Genomic DNA, 25,437 nt, shown 5'->3' with positions numbered 1-25,437 from the left:
AATGAAATCTGAGTGGAAATTTTTAAGTGATGGAAGGTTTGGATGTGATAGAACAGAAGAGAAACAGGAGGAAAATAGCAACAGAAAGTTTGTTTGAAGTCTGAGGAATATGAAGTCTGGGTGGATCCAAACTGTTGTTAACATCTATTATTCCTCCAGTTTGTATAATAAATAGTAATAATATTCTTATATGTATACCACACATCTAACCAAATTGTCTGTACAGTTTACACAATTACTGTACTGAAAAACCACAGCCAATCGCAATAACTTGGACAGCAAAAAGAAAGTTCACACACACACACACACACACACACACACACACAGACAACTAAAATCACGGTTTGGGAGACGATGCAAATTCCTGTTCTGCCATGAAGGTCACTGGGTGACCTTGGAACAGTCAGTTAGCCTAACGTACCTCACAGGATTGTCGTGAGGATAATAAAAAGAGAGAGGAAGAAGCATGCATGCCACCTTGATCTTCTTGGAGGAAAGCTGGGGCATAAATGGAGGAGAGAGCTATCAGTGGGTACTAGCAGGGCAGGCCCAAGATATTTGGGCACCTGAGGTGGACTCAAGCATGGAACAAGAGAAAAGATAGCTGAATAATAATAATAATAATAATAATAATAATAATAATAAGTGCTTTTTCTGGGGGGGGGGGGACGACGCCGGGGTACGCATACCCCTAAACATTTTCTGAATCTTTGTACTTTTGTCCATTTACTGTATTTATTTTTCCCGATTTGAACTATAAAATGGTGATTTCCTTGAGTCAAATTGAGAGTACCCCCTAAACATTTTTTTTAGAAGAAAGCGCTAATTACAGTACCAACAACCACAACAACCTAGCAAGGGGAATGAAACACGTTGCCAGGGGAATTCCCCCGCGACGAGTCCTCCTAACGTTCAGGGTCAGGTGTACGCGTGTATTCCTTCCGCTTTGTGTGCATTCAGCACCCTCGTGACCCGCGTGTCACCAGAAGCTTTGTCCTCTCCCTGGTCTCCCGATCGCCACCCCCACCCAATACCCCCGGGGGCCCCAGGAGCCGCCTTCACCCCGCCTGCCCCTTCCTCCTCCTCCTCCTCCTCCGTCCTGGAGGGGAAGCCGGCCGGGGAGGAGGCGGCGGAGGATGCTGGTGCTGATGGGCAGGGCGAGAGCGAGAGCGGTCCAGGGCCATGACGGGCGCCGGAGCCCCGCCGTTGCCAGGGGCAACCTTTGTGGCCGGCCGGCCGGCGGGCGCGCGAGTGGGCGGGCCCTCGGCAGAGGCTGGCGTCCCATTGGCCGGCGTGCCCGTGACGATACTGTCGCTCTCCCCGGAGGCCGGTAAAACGGCCGCCTCCTGCAGGGAGAAGCGCAGTTCTCCCGGGAGAAGAAAGAGCGGAGGGTCCGGACGAGGAAAGCACCGAATCCCCCATCAGTCAGAATCCGACATGGAGAGAAGCGGAGATGAAAGGTCAGAATGATCCCGGTTGCGCTATATGTGGTATTACTGAATACACATATATGCACGCACACACACACACACACACACACATATATATTGCAATATATATAATATGTGGATTATGGAGTAAAACCGGGGAGATCGCGCCTGCACGTGGCTCTCCTTGGATCGGTTGCTTTGCAAAGGGTCAGGCGAGGTGGGGCGCGATGCCCCATCTTTTCAGCACCCTGCCCCCTTCTGAAGCCAGAAATTTAATACTATGCCGCGTTTTCTACCTCGCATCTTTATGTGTAGGGCTTTTCATTTTTTCTCTCTCACCCCCCCCCCCCAGGGTCCTAATCTCTTAGCGACGGCCGCGAAAGGTAGGGCGGTTTTAGTGTTATCCCCCCCCCCCGTCCCATATTGTCGAAATAAGCTGAGGGGCTCGTTCAAGACGAAGCGGGGTGGGGGGTCCCTGATCTGCCAGCCTCGTGTCTCCTAGCGGTCAACTGGAGGTTGCGTTGCATCCCCCTTTCTCCCTCCACTCCCCCCAATCCGCTTTGGGGGTCTTTCCAGATTTTTCCTTCCTTCCTCTCCTGGCATTTAGGGTTGTGGGTTCTTATGATGCCCCCACTGTCTGTGGTGGTGGGTGCAGGGGTGCCAACTTGAAGAAAATTTTGGGGTGGGGGTGGCAAGCAAGCCCCACCACATATAATCGATAACAAGACACAGCACACACACACAAACCATTTTAAGGGCAGCAGTGCCCATCAACTTGGGGGTGGGTGGACACCTCAAATATTTTATGGGGGGGCAAAGGGACCTTGGTCCCTAGGAGTTGGCAGGGTGGGGTGGGGGGGTCTTACGGAGAAGACCAAAGCACAGACTATGGTTATGGCATTTGGGACACCTGGATCCCAAGGATGTCGTGGCCTGAAGCTCTTGGGACAGAAGAGCTGAAGGGGAAGGGGATTGGGTCTTTTGTGTATACACTAGGGAGAGCCTGGAGGGGTAGGGTCCAGTTGGGGGTCTGGAATAGGGGATTGTACTGAGCAATGGGATGAAGTGGGAGCTGATAGTTTACATAGTGTTTTAATAGGAATGCTTAGGGAGATTTGCCCAGTTTTCCCTCACTTCAAAAAAAGTACTCCTTCTCTCTCACACACGTATTCACACTCTTGCTTTCCTGTCTTTGCCCCACCCAGCCTACAAGCTTCTCGGGTAGGTCTCCTCTTCCCACTTCTGTTTTCACAACAACCCTGACAGGTAGGTTAGGCTGAGAGATAGTGACTGAGCTCAAGATAACCCTTCCCACCTGTGAGCTTTGTGGCTGAGTGGGAGGACTTGAACCTGGCCGTCCCTGGTCCGCGTCCAATGCTCGAACCCCTAACAACAACCCTTTAAAGTAGGCTAGAATGATTTCCCTCCAGATTTCTGGTGAATGAGGGAAAGAAGGGCTGAGATAGCGCTCAGTTTACTTAATTCCGCTGATTTCAAGGCTCAGGAATGATTGAATGGCATCTTCGTACTTTACACTATTAATAACTAGAGGGAAGGGTGAGCAGGTCATGATCAAGAACACCAGTGCCTTTCTGAAGAGGAAAGGAAGTGGCTTTTTTACAGACACTGCATCTGGAAAGTCAGGTGTGGGTTTATAAAACGTCAGATCTAAGACCTGGACATAACACCGCTTGAAGATGAAATACTTTACAGCCTAGTTTCCGTCATGACTCATGTTCCTACAGCCATCTGCACTTCAAATGCTGTCTCATCTCACCCCCTGTGGTTTAGAAGCGTGGAGACTGCCTTTGCCCTTGTGGTTGTGGGGAAGCACTCTGCATGAGCTCTAAAGCACTGCTTCCCCCACATTCCAGGGCTGGGCTTTGCTATGGGAAAGCCAGTTCTTATGACCAAAGCCTGGGTGAAGTTTGATTCAAATCAGATTCTGGTTGTCCCAACCTCTGGAAGAAATTTAAGGGGTTATCTTGCAGTGGTGGCTGGGGGTGGGGGCAGAGGTTTAGAGAGAGAAGCAGGTGAGCTTTATGGGTTAGGAGGCAGGAAGGGCACATGACCTCCCTGCAAGCACTGGCAACCTCTTGATTTCTCATTACTTCCATTTCTCTTACATCTCAGCTCATCTGTAAGTTCCTTATGTAGCCACACCAGTTTCCTTAAACGCCTTCCACTTTTTCTTTCAGAAGCAGAACGTCTGCACTGAATGGTTGTCAAGAACGACCATTTATTTTCTCTTTCATAAGTTCATTAGGAAAGTACACCAATCGCAAATTCAATATTAGGCAAGCCTGGTGGTTTCCATACTGTTTAACTTGGTTTACCCAAATGAAAGTAAAACAAATAGGCTAATTCAGATCACTCTCTAAAGCAGAGGTAGCCAACATGTGTCACAGACAAAAAAATAACCCATCATCAGCAGAGGCTGATAAAGGGTTGTAGTCCAAAGCAGCTGGAGGGCACCACCTTGGCAACCCCTGCTGCAAGACATGAAAAAAAAATGGGTGCAGACTTTGGCTACTGCCCTATGTACTGTATATACGGTATGCTGCTTAGTATGGAAACATCTCATTGCGTTTCTCATTTCTCATTTCATTACGATGAAATCCACTGAAATCTAGCAACAGCAACTTCTTTTTTAGGTAGGTGGGTGGTGTGACCAGGGGGGAGAAACTGCTGATTCAGAGACAGCTCCATTTCTTTGGTAGCAGAGCTGCTAAAGAGAGGGAGAGGATATATCTGGGTTGCAATATGGCAACTCAGCTTCCAGCTGTTTTTTTGAACCAGGGATGAGGAAACAGGTTCTTCAAATGTTCCTGGGCTATAGATCTCATTGTCCCTGGCCACTGACTGGGGCTGATGGGAGTTGTAGCCTAACAATGTTTCACCATATGTCAGGAGTGCTCTGATGGTGTTTCCTGCTTGGCAGGGGGTTGGACTCGATGGCCCTTGTGGTCTCTTCCAACTCTATGATTCTATGATTCTATGAATGTTTGACGGGCAGCCAACTGATCTAGATAAAGACCGCAGCGCTAAGAATGTAAGAACAGCTGTGGTGGGTTAAGTCAGTGACCCAATCTAGTCCAGTTTCCTGTTCTCTCAGTGGCTAACCAGATGCCCCAGTGGGAAAACTGCAAGCAGGACCCCCTTCCCTCCCGCCATTGGTTTCAGAAGTATTAACGTCTCCAACTATGGAGGCAGAGCAAAGGCATCATAGCTGAGTGGCCAGCGATAGCCTTATGCATGCATTTGTCTAATGCAGGGGTCAGCAGACTTTTTCAGCAGGGGGCCAGTCCAAGGTCCCTCAGACTTTGTGGGGGGCCAGACTGTATTTTTAAGGGGGAAAAAATGAACAAATTCCTATGCCCCACAAATGCAGAGATGCATTTTGAATAAAAGGACACATTCTACTCATGTAAAAACACGCTGATTCCCGGACTGTCCGCGGGCCAGATTTCGAAGGTGATTGGGCTGGATCCGGCCCCCCGGGCCTTAGTTTGCCTACCCATGGCTCTAATCCTCGGTCAAAGCCTTTCAAATTGGTGGCCATCAGTGCCATTTTTAGAAGTGAGTTTCATAGTTTAAATGTGTGAAGAAGTAATTTACAGTGGGTACCTTAGGTTAAGTACTTAATTTGTTCCGGAGGTCTGTTCTTAACCTGAAGCACCACTTTAGGTAATGGGGCCTCCCGCTGCCTCCGCGCCGCCAGAGCACAATTTATGTTCTCATCTTGAGGCAAAGTTCTTAACCTGAGGTACTATTTCTGGGTTAGTGGAGTCTGTAACCTGAAGCGTATGTAACCAGAGGTACCACTGTATTTCATCTGTCCTGAATCTTCCAGCCTTCAGCGTCACTGGAAGTTCTGGTGTTATGAGAGAGGCAGGACACATTTTTTCCTTTCACTTTCTCCATACCACGTATAATTTTATAAACGTCGTATCATGTTGCCTTTTGCTTGCATTTCCTCTAAACTAAGAAGCCCCCCAAGGCTGCAACCTTTTCCCCCAGGCAATTTCCCCCTAAGACATTTCCTTAGGAACCCAGTGACCTGGGAATTGGTCCCCATTGAACTGACTGGAAATGAACTCCCCTACAGGCATGTATAGAATTGCGCCATGAGGAGAGGCACACTTTAGTCCCAGGGGGACAAGTACGTTGTCATTTGCATGGAACCAAAGTGTGACTAATATTGCCTGGATCCCGATACTAAAGTATGCAAAACGTACAATTTGCGTCATTTAGTGTTGGGGCCAGAATTTAGCACGGAGGATGCGACAGAAAGTTGTACGGTGTCAGTGTAAAATATTATCTGGATTGCACAAGCTGGCTTACTTAAGAGGAGCTGACACAGTTCCCCTGAAATTAGTGGAGGAAGCTAGTCATGATTAAGAGTCCTCATTTGAAGGGATACTAAGTTCAACAATCTGTGCCAGAAACAAACCCAATAATCCATGGCTGAAGAGTCTTGCATGATCCGTAAGCTTGCAATATTTTAACAGCAACCATTAGATAAATAATAAATGTGAAGTTCTTCCATTGGAGAACAACATATTGCTGACTCAATAAGGACTGTTATTGTCCTACAAGGAAACAGATTATTAGACGCTCTGTCACCCTTTGGGGCAACAAGTTTAGTTTTCTTCTCTACCAGTCATTGTTAATAATTAAGGAGACCTCTTTTTTCTTTTGCACAACCTTCAATTCACTTCCAGAATGTCTTCAGTGAGTGAGGGTGGAGTGTACCGTTATTTATGGATTAACAGGTTTTCTACCCTGTTAGTCATAGTCGCTGAATAAGAAACCAGTTTTCTTTGGACTCTGCTTGGTAGGGCGAAGGTGATAGAAACTGCTGATCTAAGGGACTGAAGGTGGGGTGTGAGTCCTTTCCAGGGGTGCTGTTTTGTAGAGTTTGTATTATTGTAAGCTTGATTAGGGATGGCACACTTGGGACTAAATAGAGGGGTTCAGTAAAAAGAATTTGGCCTCAGTATCTGGGTGCACCCTTTCCCCATAGCCTTTCCTGTGGTATATTCTTCAAAATGCCACTACCAGTTCTTATTTTTTGAGTGGTGATTCTTAAACATACAAGAAACAGCATAATGGAATTATGATTATGCAGGAGGTCTGTGCAGTAGTCATTAAAGTGGAAACCTGTTTCGACAGCAGTAATTATTGTTGTTGGCTGGCATCCGTCTGCAAGACAATGGAGGAGTGTGCCTTTGTGGGTGAAGTCAAATCAGTTGGAGAGTTGCAGTGCCTACAGCTGTAGAGACCAATGCAGGAGAGACAAGTTTTGTTGCAGCTGGGGCAGATGAAAGCATCCGGTTGTGCTGCTACAGATGTACCATGATGATCCTTCTTTCTGCGCTGCTCCCAGCAGTCATTTTTCCTCTGTGGATACATGATCTGACTGTCTGTCTCCAGGCCCTGTGGTTGTCTGCAAGGGATTCCCACACGGTGGGGTTGATATTTCCACCCTTCCCATCTGGTTTGCAGACATCTTTGTAACACACAGCTGATCTGCCTATAGGCCCCAGTGCCCGAAGCCAGCCCACCCATAAAGCACATATTTGGGGCACATCCTGCCATCTTCCATTCTGTGGACATGGCCAAGTCAGCGTAGTTGTCACTTGGATAGGAATGTGAAACATGGGAATGTGAGCTTGGGGGAGAACAACTTAACACGGTGCATGTGGAGGGCGTTGAGGTGTTGCTCCTTGACAGTTTTAAGTTACTTACAACTGACTTCCATAAAGCAGCATGCTCAGCACGCAAGCCTTGTAGATCTCCATCTTGGAGGCTTGCCTGGTTGAACAGACCCCCGTTGCTCCTTGAATGAATGTTCACACCATCTTCAGTCGAGCTGAAGGCATATGAGGGCCTTGGGGAGAGGAATATGGCAAAGAGAGTCGGGGCAAGAACACAGTCCTGTTTCACAACGCTGCTGTTTATAGGGAAGGCGTCTAAGGATTATAAGTCATACCAAATGGTGCTGTGCTTGTCCTCTTGGAAGGATGCAATCATCTTGTGGACCTTCAGTGGGCATCCTATCTTGTGGAGCAGTGTAAGGGTCCTTTTTGGCTGATGAGGTCAAATGCCTTTGTCAAGGTCCACAAAAGCGATGCACAAGTGGTGCCTCTGCCCCCGGGCATTTCTCCTGCAGCTGACGCAGTGAGAAAATCCTGCCAACTGTGGACCTCTGAGCTCCAAATCTTCATCATGACTCAGGTACACTCTGCCAGGAGGTGACTGCAATCTGTTGAGAACTACGCAGGCACAGGCTTCCCCCACAGTATTCAGCAGGGAGATCCCGCGGTAGTTGTTACAGTCATTAAAGCGGGAACCTGTTTTGACAGCCATTAATGCTGTGTAAACACAATATGGGCAATGTATTGCTCATTATCTCTCTGGTGTTTCTCCAGCACAAATCAGGCAAGGTTATATATATATTCCAGATAATTTTGAAAGGCAGTAACATTGTCCCTGCAAATATAGAATTCTGAAATATGACTCATTTACACATTTGAAGGCTTCTGAATATATTTGCTTCCTTCTCATGATAAATGCTACTTCTTGTTGTCATATGGGAGGGGCAAAGAATTATGCAGGTCATGGAAACACCACTCCCTTTTCCACAGAATCCTGCTCAGATCCCTGTCCACCTTCCCCTCCCAGCTTCTGAGATTTCACCTCTCTTGCCAATTAGTCTTGAGGACTAGAAACTTGCCGAGAGAGAGAAGAAATGAAAACAATTATTTTTCCAGCCTTCTCTACCTAGAACCAATTCTTTTGTTTGACAGGTTGCAGTTGGGAAATGGTGCGTGTACATTCAACCTTGAGTGTGCCGCTTCCTTGTTCCTTGTAGCTGTTGACTGACTAACCCATTGCTCTGATTGCAACCACGTTCATAGTAACCCTGTACGGTAGCAGTTTCTTACTGCACGCTTATTTTATGCATTGTAAAATTAGAGGCTGAAGATAACAATTGGCTCCATTGCATCTGATAAGAGCTGGAACTTGTGCCCATCAGTCTTTCCGGTGGATTGCGTCAGCTGCAGTCTTGCTTCCGCCTCACCTCCATCATTGCAGAGTCAATCACGTATGGTGTAGGAAGTTGCATGTGTGTAGCCCATAGGCCTAAAAAGCCGTATTGGGTGGGTGGGTGTGACCTGCTAGGTGCAGTTCTGACCGGATTCAGCAAAACAGTTCTTGTGTTCTTATGATTCCCTGGGGTGCCCACTGTGGGCACAGGAACACTGTGTTTTCATTAGCAGGCGAAGGAGAACAGCATTCTCCCAACCTGAAGCCCTCCAGATGCTATTGAACAATACCTCCCATCACCCCTGACAACTGGCCACGCCAACGGCCCTTTGGTTTGATCTAGCTCTTACGATCTTTACCAGTGGGACCTGCAACAAAATTCTGCAGTACATTCTTAACCCTCTTCAGGGTGCCATCCATTCCCTTCTCAGGATTCCATAAGCTGTAAGACACCCAAGTAGGCCACTTCAATCTTCCCTCCTCCCCAGTTCCTGTTTCCCAAATGACAAATTCAATATTCTGCGGCTCAACCATGTTGTTCACTTCTGCATATCTTGGGCTTGCATGCTGATGCTACCTCCCTCTGGGTTCTCCATGACCTGGGTTTGCTATTGGAGGGAACAATGGCTATTATTTGCTCATAAACTGGGTCCTCCTGGCCTTCATCTCTTCTTTCTAAGAACAGGCTTGCTGGATTAGACCAAAGGTCCGTCCATGCTCAGCATTCTCTCGCTGCCCTCCAACTATCCAAAGCAGACAATGAGGGCAGCAGGAGTGGTGCTGACGCAGAGATACAGTGTGTAACGCCAGCCCCGTTGGAGCAGGAACAATACCCCACATTCCTGCTCCTTCCTGCTCAACTTGAAACCGGAGCATGACGAATGTCCTGGGCAAGGGTGGCATTGCAGTTACAGTCATGGCGAAGGACTGCTTTGCTCCATTGAGCAAGCACGGGAAGCTTCCCGAGCTGGGCATTCGCATCCTCTCTCTGCTGTGCAATGGCACAATTTCCTGCTGGGCTCTCTGGCTTCCCCCTCCCCTTTCAATTGCATCACAGGCAGGCTGCCAACGAGGAGCTTCCCTGGCTCACACACCCCTCCTGCGGAGAGGCCAATCAAAAGCCAGAGATACTGCCGCAACCCCTTTCCTCCCCCTCCCTTCCAAGGCGAAATGATGATGGAAAGGCACTGAGTCCTGATGTGAAGACATAACTTCCTGCAATTTTTTTTTGTTCTCTGACCCCACATTTCCCTCCCCTTTCTGATGCCCTCAGTCTGAACCCACTGCCTCCTCTTTCTTTCCAGTGCTCTCTGAGGCTTGTTCTGTAACCAGCCAGGCATGCATATTCACATACCACCCCCCATTCCGTAGAGACAGCCCCTGTTTTGTATTACCTGCCCGCAGTGAAATGCTCTCTTCCTTCTGCCTTGCAATGCCAACAAACTGAGCTACACGGGCCATTGATCTGACTCTTGCAATGGTTCTGTGCCTATGTGGCGAGATTTCGGGAATGCCTTTTGGGGGGAAATCTTCCCAGCATGCTAGCTTCTTTTCCGCTGCTTCACCAGAAATCTATTGGTTCCCCCCCCCTTCCTCCAAAGAGGTTGGGGGGGCCTTATGTGGCTCTCCCTCCTCTATTTTAACCTCACAACAACCCTGTAAAGTAGGCTGCATTGAGAAAGAAAGAAAGAAAGAAAGAAAGAAAGAGTGCTTGAGCGGCCCTTGACAGCTTTCCTCTCGGGTAATCCGGCCCTCTGGTTGAACAAGAGCCCTGCTCTAACACAGCCTAACTTTCTGCCATTGTGATTGGCAGCACACACAGGATCTCCTTTGTGCTCTCCCATCCAGGTACTGACCAGACCTGCTTAGCTTCAGCGAGATGAGATGGTGTCGTATGTTTATAGAGCATGTGCTGAGAATCAGACATAAAATGTTCCTGACTGGATTTGCAGCTGATTGGTAAGGTGCAGAGCCTGTTTGGTTTGCTGTTGCCCTTGCCCCCAAAGTCCAGGAACAGGCTGTTGTAAACAAGCAGGTGAAGGAGAGCTTTCTGTATTGTGTAAGGGACAAAGGGATATTGACTGTTGCTGTGGACGTGTGGGGTGAGGTCAGGTGTTTCCAGCATGTTTCAGTGGGTCCACCTGACTTGTTCACTGCGGTGACCAGGAATGCACATTTGTGTGCTTTCGTTTGGTTGTGTACTTTGAGATCTAACGGACCCCGGGATTTTCTGGGGAGCCCTTTAGGCTCTCTGAAGTAGTTTGGATTCATTCTGGCCACGCAGCACGTCACCCGCTTCTGATTCCCTTCCAAAGAGAAGGCAATGACCCTGCAGTGTGGAGCAGAGTGTCTGGGGTTCAAGTTTGTGCGCAAAAGGGGCGGATCAGTCACGGCCGGCAGCCAGCTTCTGTCGGTCATTAATCTGGAAAGACACTGGGGAGGGAAGTTGAGTGATGAGCAGGTCTCCGTGTTGAACGAGCCCTGAGGTCAATGGGGAATCAGCTACGCCTAAGGGTGGATGCAGAAGTCCCTGGAGACAAAGGCAGGACTCCCATCACCCCCTAGATCTCCCCTTCAGTGCTGGCCAAGGCATTAACTAACATACCTTAACTAGGGTTGACATTTTAAAAACCTTCTGGTCCATTTGGACACCAGCTCCTGCTTTTGTTCATCTCTTCCCCTTGGTGGTGCCTGAAGCAGGTTAGGATCATAGGAAGCTGCCTTCAAAACATTGGTCCATCTTGGGCTCTGCTGAGTTTCAGACTTAAGGACTTTCCTATCCCTGCTTGGAGATGCTGGGGATCGAACCTGTGACCTTATGCATGTGGAGCAGATGCTCTACCACTGAGCCACCACTCTTTCCCATTCTACAGCCTTTTTTTTTTTTTTTTTTTTAAAAAAAAGCCCATCGCCACATCCCATGGCAGTGAATATCCCTCTGCTGCATGTTGCTGCTCTGCAAGGCTAGCCCTGTTCTCTTCCCGCAGGAGTCGCTCTGCTAATCAGAGACACTTTGCACATGCTCAGAAACCCAAGGAAATGTATGATTTGGAAAGCTGGCTGCCAAGTAAATCCCTCCCCACCCCCAGCTTACTTATTCAAGCAAGAAGGACGGCCAGTTCCTCCCTCTATCCTCAAGCAGGGCACCTGTGTTTCTGGCAGTTGTTTAGCAGGTGAAGCTTTTTTTGGTTTGACTGTGCCATTTCCCATTATTTAGCTGAAACCCTGCCAGAAAATAAAACAGATTGGCAGTCCTATGAGGAAGGCAATAAATCAGACTTAGAAACTGTCACGGCCAGATCAAGCATTTATCCTTCTTCCTTTTTCTGTGTTTGCTTTAATCTGCCTTTATCCTCAAGGCTGCCCTATATTACCCTGATCTCATTACACGGCTGTGATGATTGGACATGGCTATTCGGCGAGAGCCTGCTATACTTCTGCACACCTCACTGCAGCAAGGTGGCTGACAGCGGGCCATTCATTTCTGCAAAAGGACGGGAAAATTATTCCCTTGCCTAAAATGTTGGAGAAATTCTCCCAGTCAGTGTTCTGTAGACGGTAATGAACTAGACGGAGCAAGAGTCTAGACTCAGTGTAACACAACTTCCTTCCTATGTTCCCAAGCAACACAAAGCAGATGAAGATTTTTCCTCTCTCGAGACACCTCTGCCTCAGATGTGTTGCAGCCTCATCATTTGTCAACAACTTTTTAAAAAAAAATCTGCCTGTGCTCTTCTGCCTTTCACAGTGTGGCAGATCCTAAGCAGGTAATAATACTTAGCTCCCTGCCCTGAAATATGTCCGGTGCTGATTTCTCTGCAGATCAAACTGCCCTGAAAGGTACAAGGGCAGTATAATCTTTCTTGTTCTCCCCCCACTGGCCAGATTGTAAGCCGACATGACAAGGAAGATGGCGCCAACACACACACACACACACACACACACACACACACGATATTTACAGGTTCCTGGCACAAGTCTCTCTCTCTCCTCCCCCCCCCCGCCCAATACTCTGTGTTGTGTCAGCTGTTTAAACGGGTGGGAAAATGCTCTGCCCTTAGCAGGGGGAAGACGTCAGTAGCAAGACGTGATGAGCACAACCTTGCCCCTGCTACACCCTGGCCCGCCGGATTTCCTTTTGCAAAAGCCTAGCGCTGCTCCTGTACGTGACGTATCGTGAAAACACTGCAGACATCCTTTTCGAGAACTGTTTATGACTGTGTTAGGGACAGACATGAGAGCGGTGGGGAAAACGTAACCCACGGTTGGCAATCACTTCCTGTTGCACTCCTCCTTCCCCAGGTTTCTACATGAAAGCTGTGCTGCAAATCACTTTTCCGTTTCTGATTGCCGAGAAGGGCTTGTCATTGTTGTTGTTTTTGTTACTGTACGAACCTATGAGTCAGCTGAATTGAAGGTACTGGACTCTTCCTTCGCTGGAGGTTTTTGGGTGGCTGCCCGCCAGGGATTCTCTAGCTGTGATTCCTCCACAGCAGTGGGTTGGACTTGGATGAAACCCTTTGGGTGTCCCTGACAATGGTTCTACGTGACTTTCTGCAAGTAGAGTCCATTCAGATTGGGCTCCTTTCATGCAACTCCACCAGCCGACTCCAGAGGAGAAGAAAAGGGAGCCCATCTAAGTAATACAGGGGAATCAGCTGGAAGAATAGCATACCCTTCAAGGGTCCTGGTTTTCCCAGGACATTCCTGGAATTGCAGAAGCTGTTCCCTGAAAGGTTAAAAAGAGTTGGGGATGGGGGCACTTGCTATAAATAAAGGGTCTAGCTCTGCCCCTCTCATCAGGTGTCACCTGCAGTCTAAGGCCACACTGTACATTTAAAACTCTATCGTACCACTTTAACAGTCATAGCTCCCCCTCAAAGGATCCTGGGAACTGTATTTCGTTAAGGGTGCTGGGAACTGGAGCTCTGTGAGGGGTTAAACTACAGCTCCCAAGATTCTTTGGGGGAAGCCGTGACTGTTAAAATGCTATAAATGTGGTTGGAATATATGGTGTGACCTAAAATGGTTTGGCCCATCCTCAATAGTCTTATTTTCTTGCGTGTGTGTGGATTAGAGTTCATTTCTGCTTATTTTGGTGCTAAATGTCACTGTATGAGGCAGGCAGCTTGGCTTTCTAAGTGGGACAATAAAGCCGGCCTGTAATTTAAAACCCCGTTTGAATACATCGAAATGGATATGTGTGTACAGAGCAACTTGGATGGCCCCTAAATCCCATGTGGCTTTGCAGGGACATGTGAGAAGATCTGTTTGTGACCACAGACAGAGCATCATCGTGGCCTCCTGGGACACATTGTTCATATTAAATTATAAAGAAAGGGGAAAATATCTCTGACCCACACTTAGTCATTGTCCCTTCACCACACACTCAGTGTGGCTTCCAGGAGCCCCTGCCACGGATGTTCTGTTGGGTTGCCAATTTTTCTGTCTGGTTTCTGTGCCTTTAATAGTAACGAGAAGTAACACGCCAGGGAGGAGAGTTCTCCTGAGAAATCTGCCCGGGAATGTGGCCCTGTGTCTGACCTTGCCTGATGAAATCTTGTTTGGAGAACTCCCGTCTGTTTTGGGGTTGTGTCCCAGCCTGAACCTGCTTCTTGCTTGAGATGCTTCGGGAATGCTGAGGATTTTCAGGTTTTGGATCAGGCAGGCAGGATTCCGTGGTTTAGCTGTCAAACTTTCTTCCCAAAGAACTCTGGGAATTGTCTCTCTCTGAGAAGAACAAGGGATTTTCTAACAGCTCTCAGCACCCTTTGCAAACTACATTTCCCAGGATTATTTTGGTGGGATCCATGACTATGCAAAGTGGTGTGACGCTACTTTAAATGTGTAGTGCAGATGGGGCCCCAAATAATTTAAAAAACCAAATAAATTATCATTACAGTTCATCAGGCCTCAAGTACAGCCATGTGTTTATTTCAGGTTTTTCTTTGCTGAGTGTCAATGAAAAGTTTTGGCTGCAACTGATTTGGTTTGGGTGAGAATATCATTCGCTGTGAAAAAGGAATAGGAATATATATATATAGCAGGTAATAAGAGGCAACAAAATAAAAGATTTTGAGTGTGTTTAGCCATTAGAGGAGTGGTGCTCTTTAGGTATCTGCAGAAGGGGGGCTTACAACCTGAGACCTGACACAAAAAGGAAAGGGTTGGGGAGGAAAAAGGAAAAAACCAAAACTCCAGGCACGGTTTCTTAATGACCAGCATTCTTGCAATGACCACCCAGAGCAGAGAGACTTTGAGGAGAAGAGAAGAGGAGACAAAGATTGCTGGTCCTTTTAGGAGAAGTGATACAGATGCAGACTTTGGTTTTTCAAATTTCAGAGGCGCCCTGTGCAAGGATCTCTCTTGCCTGTGGGATTCCTCCTCCCGCACCCTTGGGAGGATGGCTGCCTGTGCAGTAAGATGTCCCTCACCTGCCTTTTGGGTACATCATAGGATGGTGTGAAGGAAAAGTTTAGCTACCCTCACATAGAAACGGTAAATGCACAGGTGGAAGAAAGAAGCAGAGTCTTTCCAAGATCTGCACTGGGGCCAATGTGTGCCTTTAAAAACAAACAAAACAAAACTGGTTCATAAATGAGCAGCACCATTGTGTGCGTAGATGATGACGCAGTTAGTCTTTGGCAGGAGCCCCATGGAAGTCTGCTTCTTCAGAGAAAGGATATTTTGCCATCCCTTAGGCTTCCCACTTTATTGGGCATCCGCGGAGGGCGAAAGATTTATACAAGATCTCGGGAGAAGCCAGAGGATAGCCGCGGAAGGCAGCTTGCCAGCCTGCGAAGTGTTTCTGCACAAATAGTGAATTAACCTGCTGAGCAGAGACAGAAAAACATATTACTGTATAAAAGGCGTAACAGCGTCCTCGGGCAAGTCTGGCGCTGGGAGTTGTTAAGAGAAACCTTTTTGTTTGCTTAGTCCTTTCATATGATGCTCAAAGAATCAGTCACTTTGTCTCTCTCTCTTTCTCTTTCTGCGCTGTTGTTCCCTGTTAGCTCAGTAAAGTTTTTTGGGGGTGAACCCCTAAAACGACAACAAGATGGCATCCTAAGGGTTGGGGATACAGATCCCCCAAGCCAAGAGGGATCCCAAAAGAGGGTTGAAGCTTACGGTGAAAAGTGAACGGGGCACCTGTCCTTTTTAGTTTGATAAGTGGTATGTATTATATTTATTTATTTATTTATTGCATTTTCTGGCCCAAGGATCTTATCCCCCCCCCCCCCCTTGGCATCTCTCCCTGGAGACACCGTTCTTCTGAAGCAGCTGTGTGTGTTCTTGCTGCGGCTTTGTCCTAAGGCTCGGTGGGTGGCACTGAGAAGTCCTGCCAGCGCCAAAAAGGCATTTAAATAGGTTTAAGCAAGCAGATTAGGAGGTGACGTCAAGGAGCAAGGCACGTGGATTTCCCCTTGTCTTTGAACCCTTTCGCCCATGCTCCCTGGTCCTTTGATACAGCTCCAGGACCCTTGTAGGTTTCAAGAGGGTCTTTCCTCATTTTTGGTTCTGTTTAAGTGGCTTCCTGGCCCAGCTGCTGCCAGGGGCTGGAGGTAGAAACCCAGGTCTCTTCCCTTGGCCTTAGGTTCAGGTTGCCAGGATTGGGCCGAGAGAGAATCCTAGTATGTTTCCAGTGTTGTGGAGAAGGGAGTAATGTACCGGCACAGACCTTTTCCATCACCACAGGTGATTTCCATCCTGTATGCCCACAGAAAGGCATGGAAGTTCCCTTTTTTCTTATGCAGATGTTCAGGATCCCTAGAAAGAAAAATCAGTGGTTCGGAACTGTGGTCCTGAAATCTTATGCCATAATTAAAATGGTTAGTCTGTAAGGTGCCACAAGCCTTTTTTTTCCCTTTTTTTGCTGCAAAAGGCTGTAACTGCTCTGAAGAGAGTGCCCAAAGTGTTGTTTGTGTGGCTGGGACAGATTTGAACCTGTGGCCCTCCAGAAATTGTTAGACTCCAGCTTCCATCAACTCCAGCTAGCTTGACCATCGGGCAGGGAGGGCCACAGGTTCTCTGCTGAGAATTGGGGTGTCACATGCATGCAGCCCCACTTCCCCCTGGGAAACGTCAGCCAATGCAGCCAAAATGTTCCCCTGGAGGTTAAAATTCAGGGAAGGTTTATCTTCGGAGAGTTCTGTTTGCAGGTTGTCGCCTGCAATGGAAAGCTACAAAGGAAATTGCAACCTGGCCGGTTCGCCAACTGGAATTTTTTCAAAGCTATTGTGGCGTAGCTTAATTTGCAGGAATGGCCTGAGGGGAAGGGTGTTGGCGTCGGCAGAGGAAGATGTGATTTGCGTGGAGTTTCATTGGCATATTTGGAAGACGCTGGCACTGCCAGCTAAAATGGAACTCCCTTTAGATTATGGTATGGCAGCCCAAGATCTGCATTTGGATCAGAGGAAGGAATTGTACATTCTCCAAAAAGTGGGGACTATTTGGTGGGTATTGCCAAGGGTGCCGCCAAATTCGCCAAATTCACAATGGGAACATGAGGAACGATAGAAGCACTGGGCATTCTTGAGAGTTTGGTTTTTTTTAAAATGGAGTTTGGGAGGACAGTCGCAGAAAACTTTATGAAAAGGATATCTGAAAGCAAAAGGTAAACTTGCAAGTAAATTGATCAACAGCGTTTTTCATTTTTGAAAGCCAAGGTGGCCTGGTGGCTGGAACTGGGAGTCATGGTGTCTCGAATTCAAATTGCACACCAATACGAGAGCTGGAACAATGTAGTGGTTATGACTTTTGAATGAGGAGGGCTGGGGAGACCCGAGTTGATATTTTCTCAGCATAGCCTACCTCATAGGGCTGTTGTGCAGTATGGGTGTGATCTATCTATCTATCTGGCCAGTTGTGTCATTCTGTCCTCCTCTGACGAAGGATGGGATGTAAACATAGTATGTCAATCCATAAAAAATTTTTGGTCTGCAGCCCTGCCCAACTTGGTGCCCTCCAGGTGTTTTGTATGTGGTGATAAATATTGCTCTACCTGACAGGGCTATTGGAAGGATCCCTAGAGTTGTGTAGGCGAGGTGCCTCAAGCATGCAGTATGCAAATGGATTATGAATTAATGCAAATGCTGATTAATAATTAACAATTAGAAATGGTTTGTTTTGTGTTTCTCTCATGGAAAAGGAATAGTTTTGAAGGGGGCACCAGTTAATTTATTTTACTTCACTTTATCTCTTTCCCCCAGTGCCGGCTTTACGTATAAACTAAACAAGCTATAACTTAGGGCCCCACTCTCTTGGGGCCCCCAAAAAAAATTAAAGGAAAAAAACCTGGATGTACATTTCCAAAATATAAGGTAAAAAACAAATAAAATAAAACCTACATACAGCAGCAGTGTTTTGTGTTGTGTAGGCTCATATTTTGTTATGTGCAAATGGCTTAAGATACCTATTAGGTCCATAAATTACCTTATAGCATATATTCAACACAAAAAACAGCGACAATTTGTTGTTGACAAAGGACAGCTGGACATATAAAAGGCCCCATTACCTTCAGTAGCTTAGGGCCTCATGAAACCTAAATCTGGCCCTGCTTTCCCCACAAGAGCTTAGTGCAGTGTGTACATCCTTTCCCTCCTGACCCATTCCACCTTATCCTCACAACAACCCTGCAAAGGTAGGGCAGACTGAGAGTTAGTGACTGGCCCAAGGTGACCCGGTAAGCTGCGTGGCTGATGTTTGTACCTTAACAAAGCTTCAGGATTAATCTGTTTCTCACTTTTTGTGTGTGTTTGGTTGCTGCCCCCTAGTGGCATGAAGTCTGCCCTGCAAGCCCCAGCCTGGCCAACCATGTGAATATGTGCATCTCTTTTTCTCAGGTACACGTATGAAGACTGCAAGCGGACGGCCGACTGGCTGCTGTCCCACACCAAGCTCCGGCCCAGAGTCGCCATCATCTGCGGCTCGGGCCTCGGAGGGCTGGCTGACCTCCTGAAGGATCAAGTAGCCTTTGAGTATGGCAAAATTCCCAACTTCCCTGAGAGCACAGGTAAAAAACCCATGGAACGGGTGATGGAGGAACCAGGGATGGGGTTGGATAAACTGTATGGCAGCCACTAGGGGGGGCTAGTAAGCAGCAGCTGGGAGGCGCTACTGTACAGCCCAGTGGCCAATAGGAGGCAGCAGCGAGTCCTTTAACACTTTGCTTGCCTCATTCCAGTTGTCGGCCATGCCGGAAGGTTGGTGTTTGGGAGCCTCAGTGGAACTCCAAGTGTGGTGATGCAAGGCCGCTTCCACATGTACGAAGGGTACCCGCTCTGGAAGGTGAGTCGCTCCACAGAGCTGCAAACCTTTTGAAACTCAAGAGGTATCCAGCTGATTACAATTTCAGGAGCGGGATGGTCAATAGTAACGGACAATGATAAAGAAGATAGTGCCTCTGAGCCTATGCAAAGGTCCTCTGCGTCTTTACTGGCCCAACACATCTGGGATGATGGGCGAAGACAGTTCCACAAAATTTAGCCTCATCAATTTTCATGGTTCCTTGGGCATGCGCAGAGTGCAAGGGGACCTGAGAGCTGAAGGGGAAGAGTTTTGGCTTAGGACTGGGCGTAAGGTCCAATTTCAAATTCCCACTCAGCTGGGTGACTTTGAGCCAGTGATGGCCTCATCCTAGCCCGCCTATCAGGGCTGTTGTGTGAGAATTGCATTGAACACAGGAGGGCTGGCACTGCCTGCCATCGTCTTCCTCTGACATCACACTATTTCGCTTGAGGAACTCAGCGGAGAGGAGGATGCGGATGAAGCTATAATTTGTGTGTGTGTGTGTGTATTAATGCTTTATTAGAATTTCATTTATAAAAAGAAAGAATGATAAATAAAAGCGTGAATGAAAATAGAAATAAAAGAAAAATACTCAATACCATTTCCATACATTAGTATACAGATATGTATAATTATCCAAGTACAAATATATTTATATATTCTGTGTAAAGTTGTTCCAAATATCACATTTATCCAAAGAAAGTCTGTGTCTATATGCAGAGCGTACATAAGTTGCTAGAATTTGTTGGTCCCCACCCGTCACTGACTCTGGCTCCACCTACTATATGTGCCCCAATGGGCACCAGCCATGGTTGGTCCCAAAGCGCCCTTCTACCTCTCCTGAGTGCTGCTTCTGTCCCTCCCTCCCAGGTGACCTTCCCGGTCCGGATCTTCCGTCTGCTCGGCGTTGAGACCCTCATTGTCACCAACGCGGCTGGGGGGCTCAACCCCGAATACAAAGTGGGGGACATCATGGTGATCCGCGACCACATCAACATGCCGGGCTTTGCTGGGCAGAACCCCCTGGTGGGGCCTAATGACGACAGGTAAGGCGGGGCTCTCGTCCTTCCTCCCTGAGATGCAACAGGTTGGCCTCAGTTAGACTCTAGAGCAGTGTTTTCGGACTACAATTCCCATCATTCCTGACACTGGTCTTGCTAGCTAGGGATGATGGGAGTTGTATTCCAAAAACAGCTGGAGACCAAAGGTTGAGAAACATTGCTCTAGAGGCTCCCTTTTCCTCTATTATGGTGGTTGTGGAGAACTTGAGAGCCGCCAAATGCTGCTGGACTCCAACTCCCAGCAGCCTCCAGTCAGCATGGCCCATGGCCAGGGATCATGGGAGCTGAAGTCCAGCAATATCTGGAGCCTTGCAGGTTGCCCACCCTTGCCTTCATAGGAACATAGGGGTGGTGGTCCTCCATGTCCATCTGTTTGAGCTTCCCTTCCAGAGGATGGGCTTTTAACTCACCCAGCACTGCTCCCGCTCACAAGTCAGGCTGTTTGGGAGGCAGCATAGCCCAATGGGTAGAGCTTATGCTTTGCATGCAAGAGTTTCAAGGCTCAGTCCCCAGCTGCTGTGCACAGTGGTTTGCCGCTGTGACAACAAGATGGTGGACTAGATGGGCCATTGGCTTGATCCAGCAGGCTCTAGTTATTTTTTTTAATGTTCCTTCTCCTCCCTCTCCTCGTCCACAGGTTTGGGGTACGTTTCCCGGCCATGTCGGATGCCTACAACGAAGACTTGAGGAAACTGGCCCACACGGTCGCGTCGGAGATGGGATGCTCCGGGTCGGTGCGCGAGGGAGTCTATTGCGCCTTGGGGGGTCCCAACTACGAGACCATCGCCGAATGCCGCTTCCTTCAGCGCCTGGGCGCTGATGCCGTGGGTCAGTTGGGGGCAGAGTGAAGGGGGCTTGGCGGGGGGGGGGGGAGAGGTACGTTGTGCCATTTTGAAAGGAGGCATTCTTTGCCACCCCATGCTCTTGGCTGCCTCTTACATGGGGTAAAGGTAACGGGACCCCTGACCATTAGGTCCAGTCGTGGCCGACTCTGGGGTTGCGGCGCTCATCTCGCTTTATTGGCCGAGGGAGCCGGCGTACAGCTTCCGGGTCATGTAGCCAGCATGACTAAGCCGCTTCTGGCAAACCAGAGCAGCGCACGGAAACACCGTTTACCTTCCCGCCGGAGTGGTACCTATTTATCTACTTGCACTTTGACATGCTTTCAAACTGCTAGGTGGGCAGGAGCAGGGACTGAGCAATGGGAGCTCACCCTGTCATGGGGATTCGAACCACCGACCTTCTGATCGGCAAGTCCTAGGCTCTGTGGTTTAACCCACAGCGCCACCTGCGTCCCATGGGGTAGCAGAGCCTATACTTGTGTTTGCCATGGGCAACCATTTCTGTGACCCCCTTACCCATGAAGCAGACAACAATTAAGCAGGTGCAGTTTTACTTAGAGCTGCAGCAAATGGTGTGGGAAAGCCCTCTCTAGGGCAGGGCTGTGCAGAGCGCAAGTTGGGGCGCCCTGGCATGACCTAATGCACCTACATATTTAAACCCCCCCCGGTGTTGTTGGACTACAGTTCCCATCATCCCTGACCAACCTGCCAGGGGGCTGATGCGAGCTGGAATCCAATAACATCAGGAGGGCCACTGGGTGCCCGCCTCTGATGCAAGACCCCTGAGTTTTATCGCTCCAACCCAGGGGTGGGGAACTTCAGGCCTGGGAGCTGTATGAGGCCCTCAGGCCTCTCTGTGTGGCCCTCAGAACTCTGCCCAGATGCAATTGCGGCCCTCTGGCTGAAATTTTTTTTCCGCCCCTGCTCTAACTTCTCAACCCCCCACTTTATTTCCCCCTCAGGCATGAGCACTGTCCCCGAGGTGATTGTTGCCCGCCATTCTGGCATGCGCGTCTTCGGTTTCTCCCTCATCACGAACAAGGCCGTCCTCGACTATGAGAGCACGGAGAAGGCCAACCACGCCGAAGTGCTGGAGGCCAGCCGCCAGAGCGCCCGCACCCTCGAGAAACTGGTCTCCCTGATGGTGCAGCGCATTGAGCGCAACAACAACTTGGCCTAGTGGCGCAGTTTGCGCCGGCCCCCTGCCGATCTCTCGCCAGCAACGTCTTGCCAAGTGGGAGACCACACCCCGCTTGCCGTCTTGTGACGGCGGATTGTGCGCGGACCAGGCGAGGAGAGCATGGCGACTGTCCCGTCCTCCCTGCCCCACGAAATATTCTTCCTTTGTCGAATCCTGCTGCTGAGTCCTCTACTGTCCAGTAGTTGGAAACGTCGTTCCGCTGCAGTACCTTGACCGTCTCAGGCCGCCCAAGGGCTGCGCCTCTGTTTGTGTTTCTGATCTCAAGCCTCTGAGACGGTGCCGGTCCATCTTTGTGTGTTTGAGTGTGAGTCTTTCTCTCGTCTCTCCCCTCGTATTTCAGGATTTTGTGTACAGCTCTTAGGTTTCCCTCCTCGTAATCCCTGCCAGGGCGGGAATAAGGTTGCCAGTTCTGGTCGTCTTTGATCTTACGGGCCTCTTACTAATTTACCTCTTTCATGGCACTTCGCTTTTTAAAGGTTGAACTACAGAGAGCGGGCTTCTGAAACCCTGAAAGCTTCCGTTTCAAAATGGCCGCTCTCTCGTCAGCAGGTTCCTCAGGTAGAACACAGCTAATACTGTGCTGCTCGCTTGACCGCGAAGGCCAGGATTTCAGTCCCTTGGATGTCAGGATGCTCACTTTGCCTTGAGGCGTCCTTTGTAGGATTTCTGGTTGAACTCGATGGGCCTTTGGCCTGACCCTGCAGGCTCTTAAGTTTGCTAGGAAATGGCTTCTTTGTCCCCCTCAGAGATCAGTACTTCCCCTCAGATCAAGCAATGGCCATTTCTCCTTCCAGGATATGTGTGTGTTTGTGTGTGTGTGTCTTCATTTAGTCCCCTTGTTCGTCTGTTTGAAGACTCTTTGCCTCTCCATAACTGTTGCTTCTTCTCGACTTCCTCTAGAAGGGCTTCATGGATGGAGATGGTAAGGAACTTTTGTCCACTCGGAACACATTAAGGGGCAACCAGTCTTCCTTTGCCCCCAACATATCAGCCCCAAAGGTGGCTAACGTTTGGACTCTAAATATCCAATGAATTACTCAGAACCTGGGTTCATTTGCACACAATAAACCACCAAGGCCTCAATCTCACAAAGAGCAGGAGATTGTGGGGTAGCAAGCTTGTGTTTGGATCAGCTTCAAACAGCAGGTGCGCTGCTGACACGACAGAATGCCCCTCCATGTGTAAACAATCCCTGCGCGTGGAAAGCTAGCTCATCATGGAGCTAGCTGGCCTAGAATCCTGACCTGCTAGTTTTCTATATGCAACAATATTTTTTATTAGTTTGCACAGAGGAGCATTCAGTGACAGAAGCCTGAAACAGCTTTGCCACCTCTACCCCTTCGTGACAAATTACTCCCAAGGTCCTGCTGTCTCTGTGCCCATCTCCAGCCTTTTTTAAACGAAAATATTATTAAGTGAATGAAGTTGGTTTTATGTTGCCACCCCTATAGGAACCAAAGGAGCAACATTGTATGCGCTTCTCTGTCAACTCCTTTTTTTTGGCCTCCAAAACCCAACAAACATTCCCATCTGGATTTCCACTGAAAGTGAGCAGTGGTAGTGTGGGAATGGATGATCGATTTCCTGCTTTGACCCATGGATATTCCCCCCCCCCCAAAAAAAAAAAATTTAAATCATTCTGCGGTGGAGAACATGGTTGGACCATTGCAAGCCTGCTGCAAGCGATGGCGTTCTGAGGCCAGTCTTCGAATGCTGGACATCTTGGCCTTTGAGACACACCAGCTTCTAATCTAGAGGGTGACAATGTGACACACACACACACACACACACACACATGTTCTTTTGGTGCTGGGATCAAGGATCCTCCTGGTCGGTGGCAGCCTCCATGCTGAGGAATCCGAGTACTTGTGAATGTATACTGTAGCCCCATAGTAAGTCTGAATTTGGCTTACTTCAGAGCTTTGCTTGTGCCTTGCCACACAGATTTGCGGCAGCTTGGTGTTAGTGAGGGCGATCCCTTTATCTCTCCTTTCGCGTTCCAGGCTGGATTGCTCCTCGTTATTCACATCTCAGTGACACCAGAGCAGTTTTTAAATTGGAGCAGATGACTAGACGGCCTCGTAGAGCAGCTTGTGAGGGGTGTGTGTGAGTGAGTGAGCGAACAAACAAAGGCTTAGTGCTAACTCCACAGAGGCCAGAATAAATCACTTACTCTCTTTACCCCTGGCAAGACTTGCCCAGGGCCCTTTTGGCAATAGCTTTGCTGTCTTGGCGCAGTAGTGAACACCCCAGCTGCTGTTTCTGGTTTGAGAGAGAGTTGTTCCCGTAGCAGGAGTAAATTGCTTTCCTGTGTTGCTTGCACCAGCCTGGTGTACTCCAGATGTTTTGGACTACAACTCCCATCATCCCTGGCCAGCACAGGCTGATGGGATTTGTAGTTGGCAAAAAGTAAATTTGCATACATGGTGTGGGGAAATCTGTCGGCCTCCAGATGCTCTTGGACTACAACTCCCATCATCCCTGACCATTTGAACTAGGACTGGGTGGGGAGGAGCTGGAGTCTGACAACATCTGGAGAGCCATAGGTTCCCATATGCCTGGTTTTGGTGAACTTTACCCGACACCACAGAATTTTCGCAGCATGGAACCTTTCATCCAGTTTGGATGACTTGTCGGGCCTCATCTTGTCCTGTCCATTATTTCCAGTGGGTCTACTCTGAGTAGGACTAACGCCAGATCCCAACCCTCCCATCTCATGTCAAATTCCTGTTTTAAGGCCCGGGTGAGTTGCCCACAGCTCTCGGTCCTGCAGAGCAGAAGCTGGCACAGATGAGCTTTTGATATCTTACATCTCTGCATGTGGGCTGCTTTGAAAGTTGGTTTTACTGGCCCTGTGTTAATCTGGGAGCTGTCCAATCCCAGATGGGCTTGATTCCACATAAAGCGATACATGAACTCAGGTACAGCTGCTGTCCTGCTTTGCTGACTGCGCTCAATACTTCCTCCCTGGTTTCTGCTTGAAAGGCCTCTTCCTTGTCTCTCTATTTTTATTTTATTAGCAATATCAGTCCACGGACCAGGAAACTGCCCCCCCTAAACCCTGTAGATGCTTGATGAGGCAAAGAGGAACTCTGGTATGAAGGACACAATGATTTATATCCGTTCAGCGGCTCTGAAGGATTGGAAATGATATATAAATATATCTATATATTTTTGTAGAGCATTCTGCACTTTCTTTGTTTTATTTAAATGAATGAATGGGCCTCCCTGTTTTAATTATTAAAATGACGTGAGTAAATAATAAAAGCTGGAATGAACAGATTTGACGTGCTTGGCTTTGTGGTTTTTTTTGTCGGGTCACTTCACTGTGGGCAGCCCTGCAGTAAGACGGACGGAAGGAGAATCTTGCACTAAGTTTTCACAAATTGAGTCCCCTACCCTAAGGAACAGGGAATCGTATACACAAGAAGTTGGCCAAATGTGAAGCTGGGGTAAAGTACACCAGATCCAGACTCCATTCAGGAGCCAGGGCTATTGTTTTATTTTTATTAGGTATCTTGTGTTTTATATACTGCCCTGAGACCCCTGGGTATAGGGTGGTA

The 25,437-nt window shown here is 48.4% G+C and overlaps 1 protein-coding gene across 1 annotated transcript; it reads left to right on the top strand.

The window, feature by feature from the left end:
• Nucleotides 1-1,315: 1,315 nt before the first annotated feature.
• PNP (purine nucleoside phosphorylase) lies at nucleotides 1,316-25,156 on the top strand. The gene is made up of 6 exons (XM_079948660.1): nucleotides 1,316-1,460; nucleotides 18,326-18,495; nucleotides 18,667-18,770; nucleotides 19,641-19,816; nucleotides 20,469-20,659; nucleotides 21,636-25,156. Exons 1-6 carry the CDS (start codon nucleotides 1,438-1,440, stop codon nucleotides 21,851-21,853), a joined length of 882 nt encoding a protein of 293 aa, XP_079804786.1. The 5' UTR covers nucleotides 1,316-1,437; the 3' UTR covers nucleotides 21,854-25,156.
• Nucleotides 25,157-25,437: the final 281 nt, after the last annotated feature.

Source organism: Podarcis cretensis (genome assembly GCF_951804945.1).
Source record: "Podarcis cretensis genome assembly, chromosome: 13".
Taxonomy (NCBI): domain Eukaryota; kingdom Metazoa; phylum Chordata; class Lepidosauria; order Squamata; family Lacertidae; genus Podarcis; species Podarcis cretensis.
The sequence above is the reverse complement of the archived record's forward strand: the minus strand, read 5'-3'. Positions and strand labels throughout refer to the sequence as shown.